Source organism: Triturus cristatus, chromosome 5_1 (assembly GCF_964204655.1).
Source record: "Triturus cristatus chromosome 5_1, aTriCri1.1, whole genome shotgun sequence".
In the NCBI taxonomy this organism is placed as follows: domain Eukaryota; kingdom Metazoa; phylum Chordata; class Amphibia; order Caudata; family Salamandridae; genus Triturus; species Triturus cristatus.
In genome coordinates this window covers 670,419,953-670,443,356 of record NC_140587.1, presented here as the reverse complement: position 1 = coordinate 670,443,356, position 23,404 = coordinate 670,419,953, and the positions used below count along the sequence as shown (strand labels likewise).

Below are 23,404 nucleotides of genomic sequence, written 5' to 3'. Positions count from 1 at the left end.
CCTTGTGAGATGGTGCAAAAGCGACAAAGCGTTGTTAGGTCTTAGGAAAAGATTTTGTTCTTTCAGTGTAATATAACAGTGCTCTTCTAACATCTAAGGTGTGTAGAGCTCGTTCTGCAACAGAGTCAGGTTGAGGGAAGAAAACAGGTAATTCAACCGACTGATTTATGTGAAATGCAGATACTATCTTAGGTAGGAATTTGGGATTGGTACAAAGAACCAGTTTATCTTTGTGTAGCGGGAAAAAATGGTTCTTCTATGGTTAGTGCCTAAAGTTCACCCACCCTCCTCAATAAAGTGACTGCAATGAGGAAAGCTGTTTCCCAAGAGAGGAACTGTAGCTCGCATTTGTGCATGGGAACAAATGGTGGGCTCGTCAACCGTGTGAGGACTACACCAAGATTCCAAACTGGGGCAGGTGGAAGTCTTGGTGGTATAACTCTTTTTTGTCCTTCCATAAATGCTTTGATTACAGGTACTCTAAAGAGCGACAAATGTTGCCTATTTTGAAGATAGGCTGCAATTGCAGCGAGATGCAGTCTGATGGAAGTATACGCCAATGATGACAGCTGCAAATGTAACAGGCAACAGATAATGTATTGAATGGAAGCATCAAGAGGGTTGATGTGATTGTAATTGCAATAGATAACAAATTGCTTCCATTTGACTGCGTAGACGGCTCTTTTGGTAGGCTTTCTGGCCTTCTTAATAATGTTCATATAGTCTGGTGGGAGGTTCAGATAACCAAACTCTATGACTTCAGGAGTCAGATCGCGAGGTTCAATTTTTTGGGATCTGGGTGTTTGATTTCTCCATGGCTCGGTGTGAGGTGACTGGGAATTAAATGTAATTTTTGATGTGGTACCAGAGAGATTTCCAACAGGGTTGTGAACCAGGGATGACATGCCCATGTTGGAGCTACTAGGATTAGTGTGAGAGATGTTTGCCTGAGTTTCCAAACCACTAATGGAATGAGTGGCAGAGGCGGAAAAGTGTAAGCAAATATCCCTGACCATTCATCCATAGAGCATTACCTTTGGATATCGAGTGTGGACACCTGGAGGCGACGCTTTGGCATTTTGCGTTTTGGGGTGTTACAAACAGATATATGTGAGGGAGTCCCCAAGCTTGGAAGTATGGGTGTAGAACTTGAGGGTGAAGTTCCCATTCATCTATTTGTTACCTCTGTCTGCTGAGGAGGTCCGCAATCTGGTTGTTGACTCCTGGGAAGTGTTCCGCTAGGAGATAGATATTGTGGTGAATAGCCCACCCCCAGATGTCTTGGGCTAAGTAGGACAGTTGGAGAGAGTGTGTTTTCCCCTGTTTTTGTATGTAATACATAGCTGTCATGTTGTCAGTTCGAACCAAGACAGCTTTGCCAGAGAGGTGAACTTGAAAAGCTTTGAGAGCTAGAAAGATCGCCATCAGCTCAAGATGATTGATGTGAAGCAACTTCTGTTGGTGGCTCCACAGGCCTTGCACTGTGTGTTGTTGAAGATGAGCTCCCCATCCAGTTAAGGATGCATCCGCTCTCACTACTGTCTGTGGAACTGGGTCAATGAACGGCAGTCCTTTTGACAGGTTTTGTTTGTTCCACCACTGCAGAGATCGAGGAGTACGTCCGCTTACCAACACCAGATCAGTTAACAGACCGTGTGACTGGTTCCACTGCCTCTCTAAGCATTCTTGAAGTGGATGCATGTGTAGTCTGGCATGGGGAATGATTATGATGCAAGATGTCATCATTTCTAACAGTTGCATAAACACTCGAGCTGGAAGTGATTGATTGGGTTGAAATTTGCGAATTAGCGCCTGAATGTTTTGAATTCTGGCTGCACTGGGAAACGCTAGAGCCCTTTGAGTATCCAGAGTGGCTCCTAGGTAGTCCTGAATTTTGTTTGGCTGAAGATGTGATATTAACACATTGAGTGTAAAACCTAGTTGGTGAAGTAACTGGATTGTTACGGAAGTATGGTTGCGGCATGATTGGTACGTGCTGGCTTTGATGAGCCAGTCGTCCAGATAGGGGAAGACATGTATGCTTTGTCTTCTTAGATGCACAGCTACTACCGCCAGGCACTTTGGGAAGACTCTAGGGGCAGTGGTGACTCCAAACGGGAGTACCTTGAATTGGTAGAGTTGACCTGCTACCATGAACCTAAGAAATTTGCGGTGAGCCGGATGGATTGGAATATTAAAGTAGGCATCTTTTAAGTCTAGAGTAGAAACAAAGTCACCCTTTTGCAAAAGAGGTAGCACCTGTTTAAGTGTTACCATGTGGAAATGGTCGGACTGTATGTGAAGATTTAGTTCTCAGAGATCTAATATTGGTCTGATAGAACTGCCCTTTTTGGGAATTAGGAAGTAAAAGGAGTAGACGCTAGACCCTTGATGTTGTGGTGGTAGGGGCCCTATAGCTTGTTTTAGAAGTAGTGATTGTACCTCTTGTTTGAGAAGGTGCAGGTGATCCGGTGAAAGTTTGTACGGCTTTGGGGGAATGTTTGGAGGAATGTTGATTAACTCCAGGCAGTAAGCAGAATGGACAGTTTGGAGAACCCACTTGTCTGTTATTATTGACTGCCACTTTGGTAGAAAGTGTGACAGTGTTCCCCCACAGGAGTTAAGTGGTCTGGAGGAACTATGGGCAAGTCATTGTTTTGTATTGGAGGGGGAGTTAAGTGTGTTGGAACCTCTACCTCTGCCCTTGCTGTTGTTTCCTCTATAACTAAGTAAGTATAACTGAAGTAAGTTTTGGAACCTGAGGGTTGGTTATTGCCCTTATAGGTGGACGTAGTGTCCGTTGGAAGTGGTTTTGGAACCTGCTCCATAAAAGGAGCGCCAAAAGGAGCCACGGCCTTGTAAAGACTGAAGGGCTACCATTGATTTAGCAGCTTCTGTATCTTTTTTCATTTTTACAAGTGAAGAGTCTACCACTGGCCCAAATAGGTGTTCCTTATCGAATGGTGCGTTCAATATTGAAGTCTGAACCTCCGGTTTGAACCCTGAGATGAGAAGCCAGGTATGCCTTCTTAAAAGGACACTAGTGTTCACTGCTCTAGGAGATGTATCAGCCGCATCTAGGGCGCACCTAATTTGATTGTTGGATTTTAGTTGTCCCTCACGTACCAGGTCTTGCACTTTAGATTTATGTTCTTGGGGTAAGAATTGTATACAAGTTATTCCATTTAATCCCAATGCGCACGGTCATATCTGGCTAGCAGCGCTTGTTTGTTAGATATGCGCCAGAAGTTAGATGCCTGGGAAGCTATTCTTTTCCCTGAAGCGTCACGGAGCTTTGACTCTTTATCTGGGGTTGGTGCATCTCCAGTAGTCTGAGAGTTTGCCATTTTGCCTGCATTAGAAACAACTAATGAGTCTAAGGGTAATTGTCCTCTTATGTAGACTGGGTCAGATGGTTCAGGCTTGTATTTTTTATCCACCCTGGGGGTAAGGATACGTGCCCTGACAGGATCATTAAATATATTGTCTACATGTCTAGTCATTTCTTTAAGCATGGGCAACACTTGTGTGGATTTTTGTGTGTTGTTTAATGTTTCAAAGAGGAAGTCCTCTTCAAGGGATTCTTTTTGCGGCTGGACCTCATGATAATTGGCAGCCTTGCCTAGCAATTCAATATATCCCACATTATCATCTGATGGAGAGGACCTGGTAGGGTATAGATCAGGGTCATTGTCTGTGGGCGAGTCCGTTTTATAGTCATCCCACTCATCTGGAGGTCCAGGCTGATTATCATCATTAGTATCATTCTGTCCCTATCACCCTGATCGTCAGGTATATATGGTGGTGAGTGCTCAGGTGAATTTGGCAGAGACTGAGGTAAAGGTGGTAAAGGAAGAGGAGGGGAAGGGATTGTCCCAACAGTTCTCTTCTTTAATGGAATGTGGTATTCCTCTTCGGTAGTAGCCCTTCTTTTTAAAGTCACTTTGGTAGTAATGTTGCCGGTTTTTGGATGTATGACCAAAATCTTCTGTTTCGGGTCTGGTTTTTCGAGCAGATCACCGAAACTATGCTTCTTAGGTGACTTTGGTGCATAAATCTATTTCGGCTCTGAAATTTTCGGTGCCGAAGGTCTTGGGGCTGGTGTTTTCGTATCAGATATGGTTTTCGGTGCAGAGTGGTAATGATCAGAGTCGGACTTGGTCTTCGATCCCGAAGGCTTTGGCTCCGTGCCTGATTTGGAATGGGCACGGAGAATGAGCCAGAGGGCTTTCGGGTAGGCTTCGGTGCCGAGCCAAAAGGCGGGGCGTCGGAAGCGCGGTCTCGGTGCCGACCGGGGCCAGAGGGCACGGGTTGGTCCGGAGCCTTCTTTCTAACTGGTTGACTTGGGAGTAGGGGTGAAGAAGGACTTTACTTACAGTACGTTGTCCATGCGGGATGTCCTCATCCTGGTCGGAACCCTCCTCTGAAACAGAAATCCTGCTCTTCCTCGGCCCCAATAGCGTCGCCAGCTTCTTCTTCTGATTCAGGTCCGAAGAGGTCTGGAATGGAGCCTGTACGTTGGCTGTGCATGTCGCATCGTCAAGCCCAACGGTCGCATAGGGTATTTTTAGAGCGGAAAGCCTTACACGGTCGCAGTCCTGTTCTTTGTGTTCTGATGTCAAACACAGGTTGCACACTTCGTGTGAGTCGGTGCGGGGGTATTTCGCGTGGCACCGAGGGCAGTATTTAAAGGGAGTTCGTTCCATCAACAGCAAGTCGGATGGAGGCGGTTAGGCCCGACGGCCTACCTCAAGCTTTCAGATCGAAAGAGGGTTTTTCCTAAACAAACACGATACAAGAAGAATGGAATACGCGATCGGAAACAATACCGTCGAGGGTGTGTCGTCTACGAACCGAGGGAAACCGAACAATTTGTGTCGAACCGGAGAGCAGCTAGTAATATCCAAACCCGATAGCGGAAAAAACAATCTGAAGATGGAGTCGATGACCATGCACATTATCACCAAAAGGAGGAGACCCCTACCTCGTGACTAGAAAGACTTCTTAGAAGAAAAACAAAGTACAAACATCCGGTCCCAACACTAGATGGCGATCTATGCATAAGCATGTGATCTACAGCTCACATGCCTCAAACAAATAATTTTTACCAAAAGATGCATTTTTACATTCTAAGTCCAGGCATACTAAACTCCATTTCCCTATCTTGTCCCAATGGGAAGTTATGCGTATAAGATGCTATAAGTAAAACTCCCATTCTACCCTATGGGACAGATAACCTTTCCATAGTGAAAAACGGAATGCACTGTAATTCACTACCAGGACATGCCACAGACATCAGTACATGTCCTACCTTTAACATGCACGGCACCCTGCCTACAGGGGGTACGTTAGGCCTACTTTAGGGGTGACTTATATGTAAGAAAAGGGAAGATTAGAATGCGGCAAGTGGGTGCACTTGCCAGGTCGACATAGCAGTTAAAAACTGCATGCAGACCCTGCAGTAGCAGGTCTAAGATACCTTTTCAGGGTTACTCATGTGGGTTACACAATCAGTGCTGCATGCTTACTAGTAGCATTTGATTTACAGGCTCTGGCACACTCAGTGTACTTTACTAAGAGCTTACCAGTAAATCAAATATGTCAATCATGGAAACACCAATCCATAATAACAATCTACAACAGGAGCACTTGCACTTTAACTTTGATCAGCAGTGAGAGAGTTCGGAGAGGCACTAAACCAGCAAAAACAGAGTCAAAACCGGGAGGTCAGAAAGCAAAAAGACTGGGGAAACAAGCCAAAAGATGCCAGGTCTAACAGAATCCAAAAGAAAAAAGCACTGAAATGTTCTCCAAGGACTGTTTACATAACTCAATACTTATAATTTCCTTTGTAAATCTCAGCATCAGCAAGAATAGTTGGAACTATAATAAAAACTCTTATGCCACTGCTTCACCTATAAGCCTTACACTGCCATTCAGCAGCTTCTCTTTGATATGCATTAAAATGAACATACCTTTTGTTCGCTCAGGAGGTCTGTGATGGTCTGTGACATCTCATCCAAACTTTGCGCAGCTTTTACCAAGTTATGTAGTGCGAGAACATGCTGGTGTAGAGGTTCAAAGTCACAAAGTAAGGGTACCCTTTTTGAGAAAAAATAAATAAATCTCAAGGCATGTTATTTAATATCACGCAGCAAACAACTAACATAGGTTACCTGTGCCTATGCTACCTATAAACAGTGCCTATCAGGTATGTACAAAACTGCTACAGCAATTTGTAATGCCAATTTTGATTTATACATTTGAGACATTTATGATGAAGGCTTAAGGTGTTATTTTTGATGACACAATAAGACCTAACTGGTTAGAATCAAATACTCATGAATCATCTCAAAGCTGAATAACAGGAGGAAAGTGTCCTATGAAAACTACATAATAGAAGATCAAGACATGCAACAGCTATACAAATACCATGTCATTAATGTTTAATAGGAAGCCGAAGACAAAGCAACTTCCAAGGTAAATAATCTTTAGAGAAAACGAAGACCGATAAAAAGGTGCACCTGTGGAAAGCGAGAGAAGGCAGACCTGTGGCCAAAATAGAGAAACTTGTGGCAATTGACTGGTGCACCAAAGGGATTGTTGATTACAATAACATAGGGATGAAAGAGGTTAAGGGGACAGGAGGAAGTGTGAAGGAGAGGCTCCTTGAAGTTTCAACAAGAAGGGCATGAGAGTGGGGATGGGTGGAAGGGTGATATAGTTGAAATCTTTTGCAACTATGTGTGCAGACTACGTTTGATTTAGTGTTTGGCCGATGGGTTACTCCATCACAAATGTGAAAGATATCCCATCCGCCTTATTACAAGTGCCATAGGATATAATGCACTTGTAATAAGGTGGACGGGATGTCCGTCATATCTGAAACGGAGTAACCAATCAGCCAAACTCTATGTAAAGCCCCGTGTTTCCAAATTGAATAGCTAAAGCCCCCTTCAAGGATGTTGATTGAGATGCAATTACTTCATTTGAACAAAGCCATAAAATGGCTTACTTACCAGTAGGAGTAGTTTTGTAGCTTAAAGAGTTTTCTGGATCCACATGCTGTGCATTATTCCGTCATCTAGTGGTTGGGTCTGGAATAGTCAGTTTTTTTTTTCTTCTGGGCGTCGTCGACCACCATTTGGTGCCAGGTACGTCCCTTGCGTGACATCAGAAGGCGCCCTGGAGGTTGCTATGCGTGGTAGCCATCTTCTGATTTTTTTTTCTATGTTTTAGTCTTATAGTCCTTTTGATGGTACTTTAGAGAATTGTTAGATATGATTCCCCACCTGTTTTTTTTTCCTTGTAGGGGAGGCTGGGTGGGTCGCATGTGAATCCAGAAAACTCTTCAAGCTGCAAAACTACTCCTACTGGTAAGTAACCATCTCGTTTTGCAGTGTGAATCCTTTTCTGGATTCACATGCTGTGCATCAGATTACATAGCAATTTCTCTCTTCTTGGGGAGGCTGTGGTAAGAGGAAGACTTTGCGAACAGGTGTTCAAGAACCTTTTGTCCTATTTGTGCTTCCTTATTCATTTGTATGTCCACACAATAATTGTTGGTGAAAGTGTGTGAGGATGCCCATATTGCTGCTACACATATAGTGTCTATGAGCACATTGGCCATAAATGCAAGAGTTGCTCCTTTCTTTCTAGTTGAAGGAGCTCTTGGTTGTACAGTTAGTCTATTCCCAGCAATGGTATAGCATAGTTGGATGGTTTGGACTATCCAAAGTGAAATTGTTGCCTTTGTGACAGGCGTCCATGGGGTTAGTATGTGAGTAGGTAACAAACAGCTGTTTGCTTTTGCGAGTTTGCTCTGTTCTCTGTTGATAGTACAGTAGAGCCCTCCTTAAGTCCAGGGTATGGAGGCTTCATCCCCTCTTGTTTGCGGGTTTTTGAAGAAGACTGGTAGGAGAATGCTTTGATTCAAGTGATACTTGGATACAACTTTTGGCAAGAATTGTGGGTTAGTTTACAGGATAACCTTGTCTTTATGGATTTTCATGTATGGTTCTTGCACGGTTAATGCTTCTAGCTCACTTACTCTTCGTAAGGACGTAATGGCAATTAGAAATGCAGTTTTTAAAGTGATGTGTTTGAGGTCTGCTCTATATATGGGCTCAAATGATTCTGTCATAAGTTGATTGAGGACTGTATTTAAACTCTACATGGGGGCTGGAGCTGTTCTTGGGGAGCAATTCTTTTGGACCCTTCTAGGAACCTTTATATTACAGGTGTTCTGAAAAAAGCTCTTGCATGAATTTCTCCTGGTGTAGGCTACGATGGCTGCTCAAGCATAAAGGTACACCACCTTTATGCTTGAGCAGTTGATGTGACTGTATAGGAGGCGAGTTAGGTATATGATCACTGTTTCTTGTGTGTTGACGGAGTCCATTTGGTTGTTTGCTGTGTACCGCCTCCATTTTGCAGCATAGCATTGTCTTGTAGTTTGTTTTCGTGCTTCCTTTAGAATTTCCATTGTTCGATGAGGCAAGTTTAGGTGCCCAAACTCTAAGTATTCGGGTGCCAGGCCGCTAGGCATAGTGTTGCTGGTTCCGGGTGGAAGATTTGGCCCTGTTGCATTGTTAGTAGGTCTTTATCTGCTCTGAGTTTGATTATTCATCCTTTGGACAGTTTCTAGCAGACTTGATTACCATGTTTCTCTGGCCCATTGTGGGGCAATGAGAATTAGGTTAGTCCGTGGTTGTCTTGCTTTTTCCAGAACCCTTTGGATTAGAGGTATTAGTGGAAAAACATATGCAAATGTCCCTGACCAATCTAGTGACAGGGCATTCCCTCTTGACAGGTAGTGAAGAAACCTTGAGGCAGAGAACTGGCATTTCTTGTTCTTTATTGTAGCAAACAGGTCTATCTCTGGGGTCCCCCAGAGTTTTAAGATGTATTGTATTGTATTGTGCTTCAATTCCCACTCATATGAGCAGCTGTTCTACCTGCTCAGTAGATGTGCTGTTGTATTGTGTATTGTTTGCAGATTGATCCTTTGAGAAATTGCCCATTGCCAGATCTCTTGTGCTAGTTTGCTTAGCAGGAATGATTTCGTACCTCCTTGATTGTTGAGGTAAAACATTTTGGTAGTGGTGTCTGTTTGAATATATATATTGAAAATATATATTTAAATAACTTAAACAACATTAACAATTCAACTACAAAATATTAGATCATTACTAATTAATAAAATGCAAAAATGTTAAAACACAAAATTACAACAAAATAAATAAAATTAATGTAAAAAGATAATTAAATGCAAAAATAAACTATATATATATATATATATATATATATATATATATATATATATATATATATATATATATATATATATATATGACCAATTATAGGAAAAGCATTGTAGTCTGGTAATATTAGATGTATGAGTTACTTACCTTCGGTAACTATGTATCTGGTAGAGACGATTCTAGCCGCAGATTCCTTCACGTAGAATTATCCCCAGGCGTGAGACTGGATCCGGAAACTTTTTGCCACAGCAACCCTGCGCGCCGTGGGCGGGGTGGCATCACGCGACTCTGCCCAGGTATCGCCCGCGTACCTGACATCAGCGAGGTCACATAAGACCCGCCCCGGCGCGCCCACGTCAGTTTTCTACAGAGAACTTTTCCGCACCACAACGCAGAACCACCAGATAAAAAACTGTGGGAGCATGGAAACAGTGTGCGAAGAGCAGAAAAATGGGAAAGAAATGGTGACCAACACCAGGGTAGTGCCAACACCGCAGAACCCAAGGGCAGGGAAAGAAGAAGAACAAGCAGAAACCTGCGCAGTCACCCTGCCAGCACATAGACAACCTCCCATCCCTGTGCCCCGAAGGCAAGAACAGGCATAAAGGTGTGGCACACGGAGGAAGCCCACCCCCCTCATTCTGAGCAAGGGATGGGACCAGTCCCAAGACAGACAGGGACAACAAACCTCCAAGCCACCAAAACCTAGAGGGCAACCACCCACAAGTGACAAGGACAAGACAAGGCCAGATGACCCTTAATCAGAGGATAGCAATGGAAGGAAGGGAGGGGAGGGAGGACAGGGATAGAAAGCAATCCCCCCTAAACCTGGAGTAGCCAGAGCAGCAGGGCACCGGAGCACCGGAACCGCAGCCTCCACGGACCAAAGGAGGAATGAACCGCCCCCAGACGGAGCCACCCGTCAAGAACAAGGAAGGCACTCACAGGAGACACAGCCCCCCACAGGGAGGTGAGTACTGAAGACCAACCCAAGGGTCCTAGCAGAATAGGGGAGGAAGGGCGGGCCATGAAGGAATCTGCGGCTAGAATCGTCTCTACCAGATACATCGTTACCGAAGGAAAGTAACTCCACCAGCCAATGCAGAACAGAGGGCCCCACAGGGGACCAGATCTGTGGACCAGGTAGAACCTCGCAGCTGCCAGGCCAAGGGAACCCCCACAAGCAGGACCCTACCGACCCCAAGGGGATGTAGGAGGGAAAGAAGGCTGAAGAGGTTTGTACACTCACAGCAGAGGAACCAAGGGCAAGGACTGAGAGGCTGAAGCACTCCACTCCCCCACAAGGCAACATAGCTTCTGCCCAATGCCAAAACAGTAAAAGCGGAAGAAAAAGAAGAAGAAGCCTAGAGGACCCAAGGAAACTAGGGAAAGAAGGCGAACCCACTCCAGATGGAGAGCAGCCTGCCAGCCAGAACAGCGCCGGCAGTCAAACCCAGAATCAAGAAGAACAGCCTGAGGCCCCAGGAAGGCTGAGTAGGTGACGCCCGGCAAGGGAGACACAGGATCATCCCAGACCTCAGGACAGGAGCAGGGAGAGGAGGAGATGCCCGGGCCACCACTATGAGTGGCCGCGCACACGACCTCAGGAAGAAAAAGCAACCTACCTAAACGCCATGGAGAACAGCCACTCGAAGGAGACCAGAACCCTCTAGCAGAGCGCAAACCATATGACAGCTACCACTACCCCACATAGGGTACGTTAAGTCCTAAGACATGGGAACCCTCTTTGGAAGATCTTCCGCAGCAGAGGAAGGAACAAAAGAGCCACGGGGAAAAAAAACACCCCCGCTGAAGGCTTGACAAGCAGCCCAAGAAAAGCAGAAGGCCCCATCTCAGGGCCAAGTCTGCGCAACAACTCCTGCAGAACCACACACAATGAACACAAGGGCAGTCCAGCAGCCAACAATGCCAAAGTCCCAAGGAAGGACGTAAACGGCAAGAAAACACACTGCACGGTCAGAACAGCCGGCCTAAGAAGGCCCAGAAGCAACCCAACTCAGAAGTCACTGAGGAGGGGACGGAGGAGGAGGAGGATAAGGCGGAGGAGGAGGACTGAGCCCTGCCAAGAGCCTTTGTCGGCCGGGGCATGGAACAACAGGCTGCCATCAAACGGAAGGTCAATGAGACACTCCCGAATATTCTCAGGGAATACCCCGTCCCGAAGCCAAGCATGGCGACGGAGAGCGACAGAGGAAGCCATGGCCCGGCCCAGCACCTCCGAGATGTCCAGAGCGGAGCGGAGAATAAACGCCTCAAGCTCCCGGGCAATCCAACGCATGATGCCGCAAGATCACCAGGCCAAACTCCTGGGACGCTGCAGATCCCAGAGACTCCGCCGAGTCCCACAAACAGGAGGAGTCCCTAGCCAGCACACACAAGGTGTTAAGGGCCCGCAGGGATGCGCTGGTCGAGGCAAATATGTTGTGTCCCCAAGAGTCCAGCCAGCGGACCTCTCGGGACGGCGGAGTCAACAGCGGCGGCAGGGAGGGAAAAGCAGTCCGCAAAAGGGGCTGGCGGCTGAGGGGTGAAGGGAAAGACACGCCGGGTCACGCGGCGCCGGGAGGTGCCAGTGCAAGAGATGCTGAGACACTGGGTCCCCTGTGGCAGGACGCTTCCAAGCCCCCGTCAGGGAAGAAAGGAGCGAACCTTCAAAAGGAAGTAAGATTTCCCTCCCACCAGAGCCCTGGTGGAGGACCTCCAATAGATGGTCCTCTGGAAAGTGAGCCACCCGATCACCCATGTGCAGGATGCCCACAGCCGTGGACACAGCGTAATCGAAGGCTGCACCCGCTTCAGTAGGGCCCTGCGGTGGAGAAATCTGCTCCTCCGTGGGCGACGGCTGCAAACTAAGGCAGCTGTCCCCGAGGCCAAGCGGGGCGGGCAAGGGCCAGACCTGGAAGACAGGAGCCGAAGAATGAGGGACCTGCCGCTCTTCCGACGAACACCTCTGCCCCAGGAAGGACGGGGAGCTGCTCTCAACGCCGGTGAAGAAGACACCACACGGCGACCAGTCTCCGGAGAGGACGACACCAATATGCATGCCTCCGGAGAAAAAGAAGCGTCTGAAGACAAATCCGAGGAACAACCCCTGCACGGAGCCGTAGAATCCGCTGCCTGAGATAGAATGTTGGCACCAGCCGGCGTCGCCAGACAAGGGACCTCCAAGTCACTCCGCAGTGGAGACTGGAGTAGAGCTGGAGCCGCAACGGCTCCGGGGCGGCGCCGGACTGATGCTGGCCCGACCCCCACCGAGGCAGCCGCCTGCGCAGGGGATCGAGACGGGCCTGAGGAGTGGCACAAAGCCCTCCGACAGCCGCGGCCCAGAATGAGGCAAAGATTGCTCGGCAACCCATGTGGCGGTGCCAGGGACGATTCAACCTCCGACCCTCCCTCCGACGAGGCAGCCACCTGTGTGGAGGGGCGAGAGGGGCCCAAAGAGGGACGAGGAGCGGACGAGGAGGGTCCACCGACCTCCGTGGCTCCGCACGGTCCAGCTGCTGCCGGCACCGTAGCGGCGTCACCTCGGCCTTAGACAGGACCACCCTGTCAAAGGACCGAGAGGGGCTCGGGGATGCGACCCGAGCCCCGGCGACCTGCCGCGTCACCACACGGTTCCCCGAGCGAGTTTGCAGTGAGGCAGAGACGCCGTGGCCTGAAGGAGGTGCCCCAGAGGAGCCGCACCCCAACAATACCACATCCTCCAAGCCTGTATGCGGACGACGCCTGGGCAGTCGCGTGATGTCGCCCCACACCGGCGCGCAGGGATGCTGTAGCAAAAAGTTTCCGGATCCAGTCTCACGCCTGGGGATAATTCTACGTGAAGAAATCTGCGGCTAGTAGTCTCTATCAGATATACTATTCCAACTCTAGTTTAAGCAACAGTAGAGAAACTACTTCACTTGAAACAATTACATATTTTAACAATCCTATTAATTTAGAAAAACATATTCTACTCTCAACATAAACATTAATTAACTAATATATTAAAAAATAAAACAATTTGCAAACCCAATCAAGTAAATCATTATTCATTATTTTAATAATTTACTATTTTAAGAATAATGATGACTATTTAAAAAATTATTATAATGACTGTTTAATCATTACTTCATTATCTTTCTACCTTATACCTCTACAAACCTAGCAGCCTACACCTAAAATGAGTATAGAACAAGTTACATCATTGATTATCAATTAATTAAATAATCTTGTTGCAGCACTTTCTCCCTGAGAAGTTAGTACCACTTGCTTCTTCTGTATATCTGCACATGCAATGCTGTTTGTGTGCATAGTGCTCATCTGCTTCCACTTTCCAGTGTTTCCCATTGAATATGGGTCAGTCTTCCCTCTTTGGAGCACCTAGCACAGAATTTTCATCACCTTAATCACACTAATTTGATGTTTTTTGGGCCAGTTGGAAGTGCGAAAACTGCCACATCTGTGAGTCCTTCGCTGGCCTTGCTTCTAGTGCTGCTGCAGAAGTGCTTGTGAGAATGCTGATGTCACCATCTTCCGATGTTGGAATTTGCGTAGGTCTGGTGAATGATGCACTTGGTCTTTGCAGGTCTCCAGTTTTGTCGGAGGCCATGATGGCTTTGGATTGTATTTTCTAGAAACTGTCTCTATTAAACACCAATCTAGTAATAATGCTTAGCAAATCATTTGGGGTTATTTATAAACAGTGAAGGCTTTTGTTGAGAAGTAACTCCTACACAGCCAATCAAATGTCTTCTTTCACTTCTAATTTTTAACCTTCTATAGGTATCGCAATACTCCTGCAGGACCCATAGAACCAATGAAAGATTCCCGTGGGAATCCCGTGTTAGGTTACTTCAGTTTCCAGGTCCCGCAGGAGTACTGCGGGACCCTTCTTAAAAAAAAAAGCTACGTTCAGTATAAAGCGGTAGTTGTATTTAACCTTTGAGCCTAGAGGTTTCATAACATGCCAAAATAAGAAAGGCCAGCATAGAAAGGGGATGCTAAAGTGGGAAAAATAAGGAGAAAACTGGGCTGCCCTCTACTCACAGTTATCCCCCAAAAAATATTCTCCAATACCCATAAAAATATCCATCGATTATGAGGCACCTTGTGCTGTTTTAACACCCTTAAAAACTCCCATGGATTGTTCTATGACAGTTGGAGCACTGAGCAATTTTTTTGCCCATGCTCGTGTATGAAATTTGTTATATATCTCGTCTTCTTTCATAGAGCCACTGAGCTGCGCTAGAAATTTGCAGCAGTTTGTTTCTCTATAATTTTTTTGTTTCATATTTTTCAGGTGGTTCACTCAAATGTAACTGTTGCCGCAACTGAACCAAATGAACACTGACTGGTGGTGATGTAGTAAATAAATACTATTGGTTCATTTTCTTCCACATACTGATTTTCTAGCTCCACTGTTTTATGCAAGGAATTTGACTACCAATTATGCTTGTTTCCCCTTAACTCGTGTCCCTTTGAGGTTTAAGCATGTCATTAGTTTTTAACCAAAAGCCAAGGCCCTCCCTCATTAAAAGCTTCTAGCAGCACCTCGGATACATTTTTAACCTTTTTTTTGGATGAGTCAAGCAGACTTACAAAGGGAGGTGGGAACACAGTGATCTAGCGAACCTTACACATGTATCTACAGTGATTACCATAGCATTATAAGTATAGTCCACCATGTTACACTTTTCAGCTACTGTAAGAGATCTACTAGGGGGAAGGACTTTTCTCTGCTTGTGTAGGAAAGTGCAGATGATGAAAAATTAAGACATTTGGTAGCACAATCTGATGGGCTTCTGATGGTTGCTTACATAAGGCACTTTCTATTTTTCTACAGGGGTGTGGAACTTAATAAAATATCTACTTGTCCATGGGGCCGGTTGCTTCATAAATCTACTTGTCCTGTAACAAAATCCACTTGTCCCTTTTGTGCCATGTAATGCGGTGACAAATATTGGCAGCAATCTAATTATATATAAGAGCTCTGAAATATCCTCTTTGATTATGCCAGGGCTCCTTCCTTAGTAGGGTTTGAATACTAGCAATTCCCTTATGTTGCCACGTTTCCGGCGATCTACATATTGGGGCTGAAGTTAGTGGTAGGCAACAGTTCCAGGGTTGGAATGCCCATTTGAGTCTGCGCATATCTACTAACTTGCATGTTTTAAGGGTTTTCACTAACTCTTCTCTAATCCTTTTCCCATACTCGGAAAGGTTGGACATTTACTCCTTTCAATGGCAAACACAAAACTTCTTCCAGGGTTAGGATACTATTTCTTGGCCTACTTCTGTAAAGTCTTGTGAATTCACAAAAGTAGTATATCTGTACTTAATGCAAGGACATGGGTGCACTTTTGAGACTTTATTTAAAAATTGGGCCCCTAATCAAGTCTGGCGTTAACCACAACCTTTTGTGTTTATTAAAATTCTGTCTGTCTCTCACTATCAGCTAGCTTCACTGTGAGTGACAGCATTCTTTTCTTTCACAAGGAGCATAACACACAGTCGTTTTGTTCAGTGGCAGGAACTACTGTGGCAATGTGTGCTTTTTGAGACCAAAAGAATGTCTGCTTTTGCCAATGTTTGTTATAATGGTGAGGCCCCCCAACTCCCACACCAATAAGGTTTTACAAAAACCATGCCAAAACAAGTCACGCATTAACAAAACCAAAAGGCTGACCAACAATTTCAGGCCTACTGGCTTTACCAATGCTTGTTTATTTTTGTTTCCCATAATCTTCTTAAAACTGGTTACACTGATTTTCCATTATATATATTTTGGGGGAATACTAGCATACATCAACACATTTTACTAAATGATGTTGCAAAGAAATGGTACCAAAAATGTAGTTCAGCGAAATGTATTTGCATTTTTAGTGAACATTTTATTTTGAAAACAAAGAATTATCAATCTTGCTTTCAAGCTTCTGCAAATATTTGCATCTAATCAGAGAGCATTCTGGGAGTAGTATTCTTAGCCTCATATTGCTAAACATTGAAAACGTGTGTATATGTTTTTATCCTGGAACATCCGTTAGTAGTGCAGTCCGAGCTTACAACATTTACTTAAAGCACTCTCCCTAATAATAAAGGATTTGCATTAATGAACCATATATACAAGTTTGAACAGCATTAACACATGGACATAAATATTACCTTAACTGCAGTCAATGATTTTCCCTGATCTATAATGTGGTACTGTAATCTGGCAGCCAAAGGGTTTGTGCTGTAGGGGGTTGGGCCTTCTTGTCCCAAGGACAAAATACACATGAAAACTTGTTGCCCTTGACCCCAAACAATATGTCCCGGGGGTGGGCTATAGGAATTCCACATCCCTGTTTATATAATATTTATTGCTCTCATTGACGCCGCAACTAGTTTTATTCTGAACATAAACCCAAACTGAAGACTTTAAGTATACAAGTGAGTTCCCTTACTTTGTAGGTTTTTGAAGGGGTCTCATAATAGAGGTGTATTTTTACAGGGAAATGTGGTTTTCTGTTGGATCAAATAAGAAAGGTGACATGAAGGTCTTCGTGGTATTTCTAGTTTTTTGGTGTCGCTGTACCGTAGTAGCTGAAACTGGAACCGTGGTACCTAAGACGGACAGAGAAACACCATCTCATTGGCTGAATACAATAGAGAGGGTTTTCGTAGACAGAAAGTAGTGGCGCTCAGCCTATACTCACGTTTAGTATTTGGACAGAAACAATTTGGTATGGTGCTAACAGGGAAAGGGAGACCCTGAAACCCCTAAACTGTGAAGGAGAATCCTTAACCACTATGCAATCTTAATAAAGAAGAATTCATGTCCTTAAAAACCTTTACCCAAAACAAATCCCTCACAGTTAAGAGTTGCGATAAAGGTGGAGGTATCGTAGTAATCAATTAATCTGACTACGAACTTAAGATGCTAAATATGCTTAATGATCAGACTTTTTACTCTAAACTTAAATCCAATCCCACAACCACAATCATACAAAAGATCCGTAATATCACTAATCAAGCATTAAATACAGGCAGTATCACAACTAAAGAATACGATTACCTGAATACATCTAAAAATAAAACTTCCTGTATCTATTTTTTTGTTTTTTTTATTTTTGATAAATCAGCATCGATGAAACAAGTTTACAATCAGAAGAAAAAAGAAAAAACAACCAATAATCATTCCATAATGAGTAAACATACACAGAAAAGAAGTATAATAATCAAATCCAATTACTCACTGGAGCCCATAATGAGAACCCAAATTCTTTCCTTCGTGTGCTTTTATGATTATATAGGGAAATTTCTAAATTATACAAAGATAACAATTTAGCTTTCCATATAGAAAAAGAGGGTGCCTCCGAGCTAAGCCATTGTGAGGTAATACATAAGCGGGAAATAGCCATACAAAGAAACAGGAAGCCTTTCTCTGGGGTTGAGCGATTTCTACTGTTGGAAACAAAATCATAACCAAAGAGTACTAATTGTGGTGTAATGTCAACCGAGACTCCTAAACCTAAATTCAAAAAACAGTGTATTTCTTTAAAAAAAGAGGTAAGTACAGGACATTCAAATAGCATGTGCAACAAATCAGCAGCCCTCTGGCTGCATCTAGGACATCGATCCCCCTTATTTGTACCCCATTTGGCTATCTTCACTGGAGAATAGTACAGATCAAAAATTGCCATATAACATTGGCTTTTATAGCTACCTGAGAATAAAACCGCATCCAAAAGATTCAACACTACTTGTAAATCAACACCGACTATCCCTAGCCGCGATTCCCAGCGTTGCTCAAAATAGGCAAGATCATCCTGTTTGGTTGCAGTTATAGTTTTAGACAATTGGGATATCTTACATTTCCTTTTTATACATTCCAAAATTGGATTCTTTTCTAAACTAATCTGACCTCTTGAAATAAGTTTAACTAAAAAGCTTCGAATCTGAAGGTATTTAAAAAAATCCATATGATGTAGCCCATATTTCTCTTGAAGTTCAGAGAAAGACATCAACTGGTTATTAGAAAATAGGTCCCCAATGGCTCTAATCCCCTGAGTGTTCCATCTATGCATGATTGAATCTGAAAAAATCATAGGCAGTTTCCCTATTTCTCCTAGAGGCATGTATCGATGATATTCTTTTATGGTAAAAAGTTTATGCACTTTTAACCAGACTGCAGCTGCAGCCACCAAGATCTTAAAACGGGTTCTTTTATAATAGCTGGGCTCAAAAAATTTAGAGAATAAATAGTTGGCCTCTGGCCCTAAAACAAGCTCATATATAGAGGGTGAAGAAGCAGGGTCAAAATATACCTGAGGGCCAAAAAATAAGATCCTCATGTGTTGGAGCATGGCCGCCCAATAGTAGTACTGAAACTGGGGAATACCCAGCCCCCCCCTTGCCATTGGTAGAGTAAGTTTCTTAATGGCTCTTCTTGACCTCTTATACCCCCAAATAAAACGGGAACACATTCTTTCTATTTTTGTGAAAACTAGGTTAGGTATAAGAAGAGGACTTGAGCGAAGGAAATAAAGAAATCTTGGAAAAACCACCATCTTAATGACATTACACCTACCATAAATAGATAGATGTAGATAGTCCAAATTTTCCAGCATTCTATTAGAAGAGATTAAAATGGATCGAGATTGAGACTGACAATTGTTTCAACCTTCGAGGCAATTTTGACCCCTAAGTATACAGCCTCCGAGACAGTGTTGACACCTAAAAGAGGGCCAGTGCCAGTATAGAGAACTTGCGTCTTATGTAGATTCAGTTTATAGCCGGATAAAGATCCAAATTCCATAGTCACTGTTTTAATACGGCTCAGCGCTTTAGCGACATCCATTGTGACAACTGCCACATCGTCAGCATAGGCTAACACTTTAATAGATTGAGACATAGGTTTAACTGGTATAATCTCTGTATCCTGCTCTATTTTTACCAAGAGAGGTTCGATATAAAGAGCGAAAAGTAAAGGAGAGCAGGGGCAACCCTGCCGGGTGCCTCTATGGATCTGAAACTCCGCAGAGTACTGCCCAAATATACGAATTGAGGCTGCCGGCCTAGTATAGAGAGCTTGTACTGCTTTGATAAAGGATAATGGAAATCCTTTCCACTGGAGGACGGCCCAGAGAAATTCCCAGGACACCCTGTCAAATCTCGGCATCCAACAGGGCTACCCCTATTGGGACTTCTGACACCTGGGACCAATCCAAAAGAGAGATTACTCGGCGGATATGATCTATAGTATCTCTACCTGCTACAAAACCGTGTTGACGATGAGAAACTAGTGGTGCTATAACCTTGCCAAGTCGTCTAGCAAGAAGTTTGGAAAAAAATCTTACTATCCGCGTTAATTAAAGTTATAGGGCGGTATGAGGCAAGTTCGAGCGCCTCCTTCCCTTTCTTTTTAAAAACTATAATGGTTGTTTTAGACCATGAATCAGGAGCTGTACCACTAAATACGATCTGAAATAAAGAGGTTAGTAGGTCCCGTAGGACAGACTGAAACACAATATAAAATTCCAAAGGAATCGAGTCAGGCCCCATTGCTTTGCCCCGCGGTAAAGAGAGCATTGCCAATTTAATTTCCTCCCAATCTAAGGGGGTAGCAAGAGTGTCCTTCTGAGCCTGATCTAAACCTAGAGAGGGGATCTCCTCCAGATACTCAGCTGAACCACCGGTTTCTTCATTCATATATAGTTTTTGATAAAAAGTTTTGAATGCCTCACGGACATCAGATTCCGAATTTTGTAAAAGCCCATCTATGTCTTTAATTTTATCAATCTTGGCCTGTATCTGTTTTTGCCTTAATCTATTTGCCAAGACTTTGCCCACCTGCTCACCATATTCAAAGCATTCCCTTCTAAACGTTTGAAATTTAGCGGCCATTTCATCAGCATAGTGCTGAAAGATTACAGACCTCTGTTTTATTAATTTGTTTTGTGCTGTAGAGACGTCCGACCGATCCTTGATCTTCTGCACTAACTCACATTCGAGCGTATTTAACTTTAAAATGCTCAAATTTGTGTCTAAGAGTCATACGTTTGCGTATTGCAAATCTTAGGGTTTCCCCCCTGACAGCAGCCTTGACAGTATCCCAAACAACTGGGTCTGGGGCTGAATTTTTGTTAGTGGCTATAAATCCTGGCAGCCAAGAATTAATATGGTCCCGATAGTCTTTGTCAGCTAAAAGCTTCCTATCAAAGGTCCAATTCGATCTCACAGGTGGTACAACAGTTATCTCAAATTTTAGCATAAGAGGGTTGTGGTCGGAGATTAGTCTTGGCAGTACAGTAATGGTTGCTCTTTCCAAAATAGAAGGAGAGGCCAATATATAATCAAGCCGGACTAGCTTGTTGTGTGGAGCTGAATAGAATGTGCTTCCTTGATGTGTGTTATTGAGTCTGTTCCAAGTGTCATAAAGACCATGCTTAAGAACTAAATTGCGTAGGGATTTGTACACTCTCGGTTTTCGTCCGAGATATGTAGAAACGGACCTAAGATCTGCTGATGCATCTATATGTATATTAAGATCCCCACAAAATATAACCGGTTGAGGCCACATTGCGAGTTCTATATTTAGGAAATCAAATAGCTCGGGTTCATCCAGATTTGAACCGTAAACTGTACAAATGGTAATTGTCTCATTATTGCCAAACAGTGCCTCAACAATAGCCCACCTTCCTTTTTGATCTTCCTTGTGCTTCTTACATGAAAAAACCCCAGCTTTACATAAGATTGCCACACCTCGACTATTAAAAGATTGCTTTGAGCAGACAATTAACTCCATCCCAATTTTTTTGAACCATGTCCTATTAGCCCAAGCAATATGTGTCTCCTGAAGACACAAAATGTCCCAGGAGAAACCGCTAGCTATCTTAGCCAGGACCAATCTTTTTTTGTAGTCATTGAGTCCGCATATGTTCAATGAACATAAAGATAATGTTCTCATTTTGCGGATTGTTATTTAATTTTGAACCATATGAACCACTTGACTCAGACCCAGATATAGAGATACAGATAATAACATTATCGCAAGTTGAAGAAACATGAGTCTACTAATTTCAAAAAAAGAACAGTTTGGGTTCAAACAAAAAGATACAAAAATAGCCGTCAATGCTGATTTATCCTTACACCCCCCTTCACCTCCCCTTACCCACACCAACCCACCCCCCACCCCCACCCTAGCCTGCCTCCCCCCACCCTTACCCTTACCCTTCCCATGAAGCACAGGGACCGTAGTCCCGATAGATGGCGAGATAGGCTGCCCAGCCCCTCCCAGAGCACACCACCCAAAAAAAAAAAAAAAGGGACATACCTAGCGCTACATTTATCCATAGCCGATATCATGCATTATAGTTCACAGCTACAGTCTGCCTGAGTTCGGAGTTGCTAAAAATGTTTACTAAACTTTAGTTTTAGCTTGATCAACATTATCTTAATGTTATCTCCATATTATCTCAAAAAAAAAAAAAAAAAAAGAAAAGGGGCGAAAAACACATCACATCGGTGAAAAGTCAAACTGAGCCGGGCTCGAAAAAAGAAAAAAGATTTCCTAGAGAAGAAAAAAAAAAAAAGCCCCAATCTAGAGCTTCTGTAGAGATTCCTTGGCAGTGCGTTCATCCGTAAAAACTGATGCCTGCCCCTTGATAATAACTTTCAGCCTAGCAGGATTTTGTAGAAAAACCTGTGCCCCTTTCTCCTGGAACTTAGGAATTAGTTGTCGAAATCTCCACCTAAGGTCCACTGTTGCTTGGCAGAAATCCGGGCGCACAAAAAACTCACACCCTTTGACACAAGCTTTCTTATTGGGGCGGGCCAAATCAAAAAGAGCTTCACGAGCCAAGAAGTGGGTCAGTGAGATTAAAATGGCTCTAGGAAATGGGTTCACTTGACCAGTTGTCTTCCTCTGGAAAAATGGAAATCAATGAGCCCTTTGAACCTCAGCTTTTCAATCCCAGCTCGTATTTTCAGGAAAAGCCTCAGATAGGAGCTCCACTACAAATAGAAGAGGGTCCGTACCTTCCTTTCCCTCTGGAACCCCAAGAATTCTGAGGTTATTTCGTCTAAGCCTGTTCTCCAAATCTGTAAGCTTCCAGATGTAGTCGTTTCTTTGGGCATTCAATGCCGTAATCTCTTTTTTCTGTGAAGTCACTTCATCCTCTAACGTGGATAAACGAGTTTCTGCTTCGCTGATTCTAATGGCGGTATCAGCGCAGGACTTAGCGACTCTTCGTAGAGAGGTCTGTAGCTTCTTCAACGAATTTTGAGTATGAGCGCTATCCGCCTGAGCCTCTGCCCTATGTGCCATGATGACATCATAAATGGTGTCAAGCGTGATCTTTCGATGTTCGCGGTCCAAGGCATTGTGGGTGCTAGCAGCAACATGTGGAGCAATAAGGGGTGGAGTATTACTATTAGTTTTAGTTTTAGGGTTGGGGTTGGGGTTGGGCGAATCCTGATACGCCCAATTTGAAGAATCATCAGACCCTTGCAAACTCTCCATACCCAATGAACCTCCTTGCGTATTCTCCATAGATATTTGCCTCAGTTCGTTTACTAAGTCTTCATCGCCCTCACCACCTGAGAAGCCCTCGCTTAACCATCTCTTCACCAAACTTTCGACAGAGGAACGATCAGACATAGAATAGAAATCGTCCCCAGTTGAGATTTTATCTAGGGCTTCCGAGCTTCCGCCCTCCGATTGACCAACACCCATTAGGGGTCGAGAAACAGACCCCCCAGCTTCTATATTGCTTGCTCTATCATAAAGATTCGTGTCTATAAGAGTTTGGTATATATCTTTAGAAGCCCCATCCTTCTGCTGAACTTCCAAAGTAGTAGCTGATATAACTGCTGTTGAAACTACAGTACCCATAATCCTGTTCTTCGGTGATTCAGTGGTGAGCACTGCACCTCGAGTAGTAGTAGCCTCAGCGTCCGCGCCCCTAGCATCAGAGGCGGGTAACAGTGCAGCGTCAGAGTACCGTGGCTGTTGTTGTGGCTGCGGCGTTCCTGCCTGCACAGTGTTTTGCGATAAGTTCTTAGCCTTAAGGAAAAGGGGCGGGATGGTACGTTTGACGGCACCAGACATGGACATGAAATCAGATGTCTGCTCAATGGTTAGCTCTTCAGTAGGACTTCTC

General features: G+C 44.2%; 1 protein-coding gene across 9 annotated transcripts in view; it reads right to left on the bottom strand.

Moving 5' to 3' along the window:
• Window positions 1–23,404, bottom strand: part of RB1CC1 (RB1 inducible coiled-coil 1) — a 666,167-nt gene that overhangs the window by 312,103 nt on the left and 330,660 nt on the right. For all 9 annotated transcript variants that reach the window (XM_085605628.1, XM_085605635.1, XM_085605627.1 and 6 more), the window contains one exon: window positions 5,976–6,102. In XM_085605628.1, coding sequence (XP_085461754.1) covers window positions 5,976–6,102 — 127 coding nt within the window. The remainder of the gene's footprint in view (window positions 1–5,975; window positions 6,103–23,404) is intronic.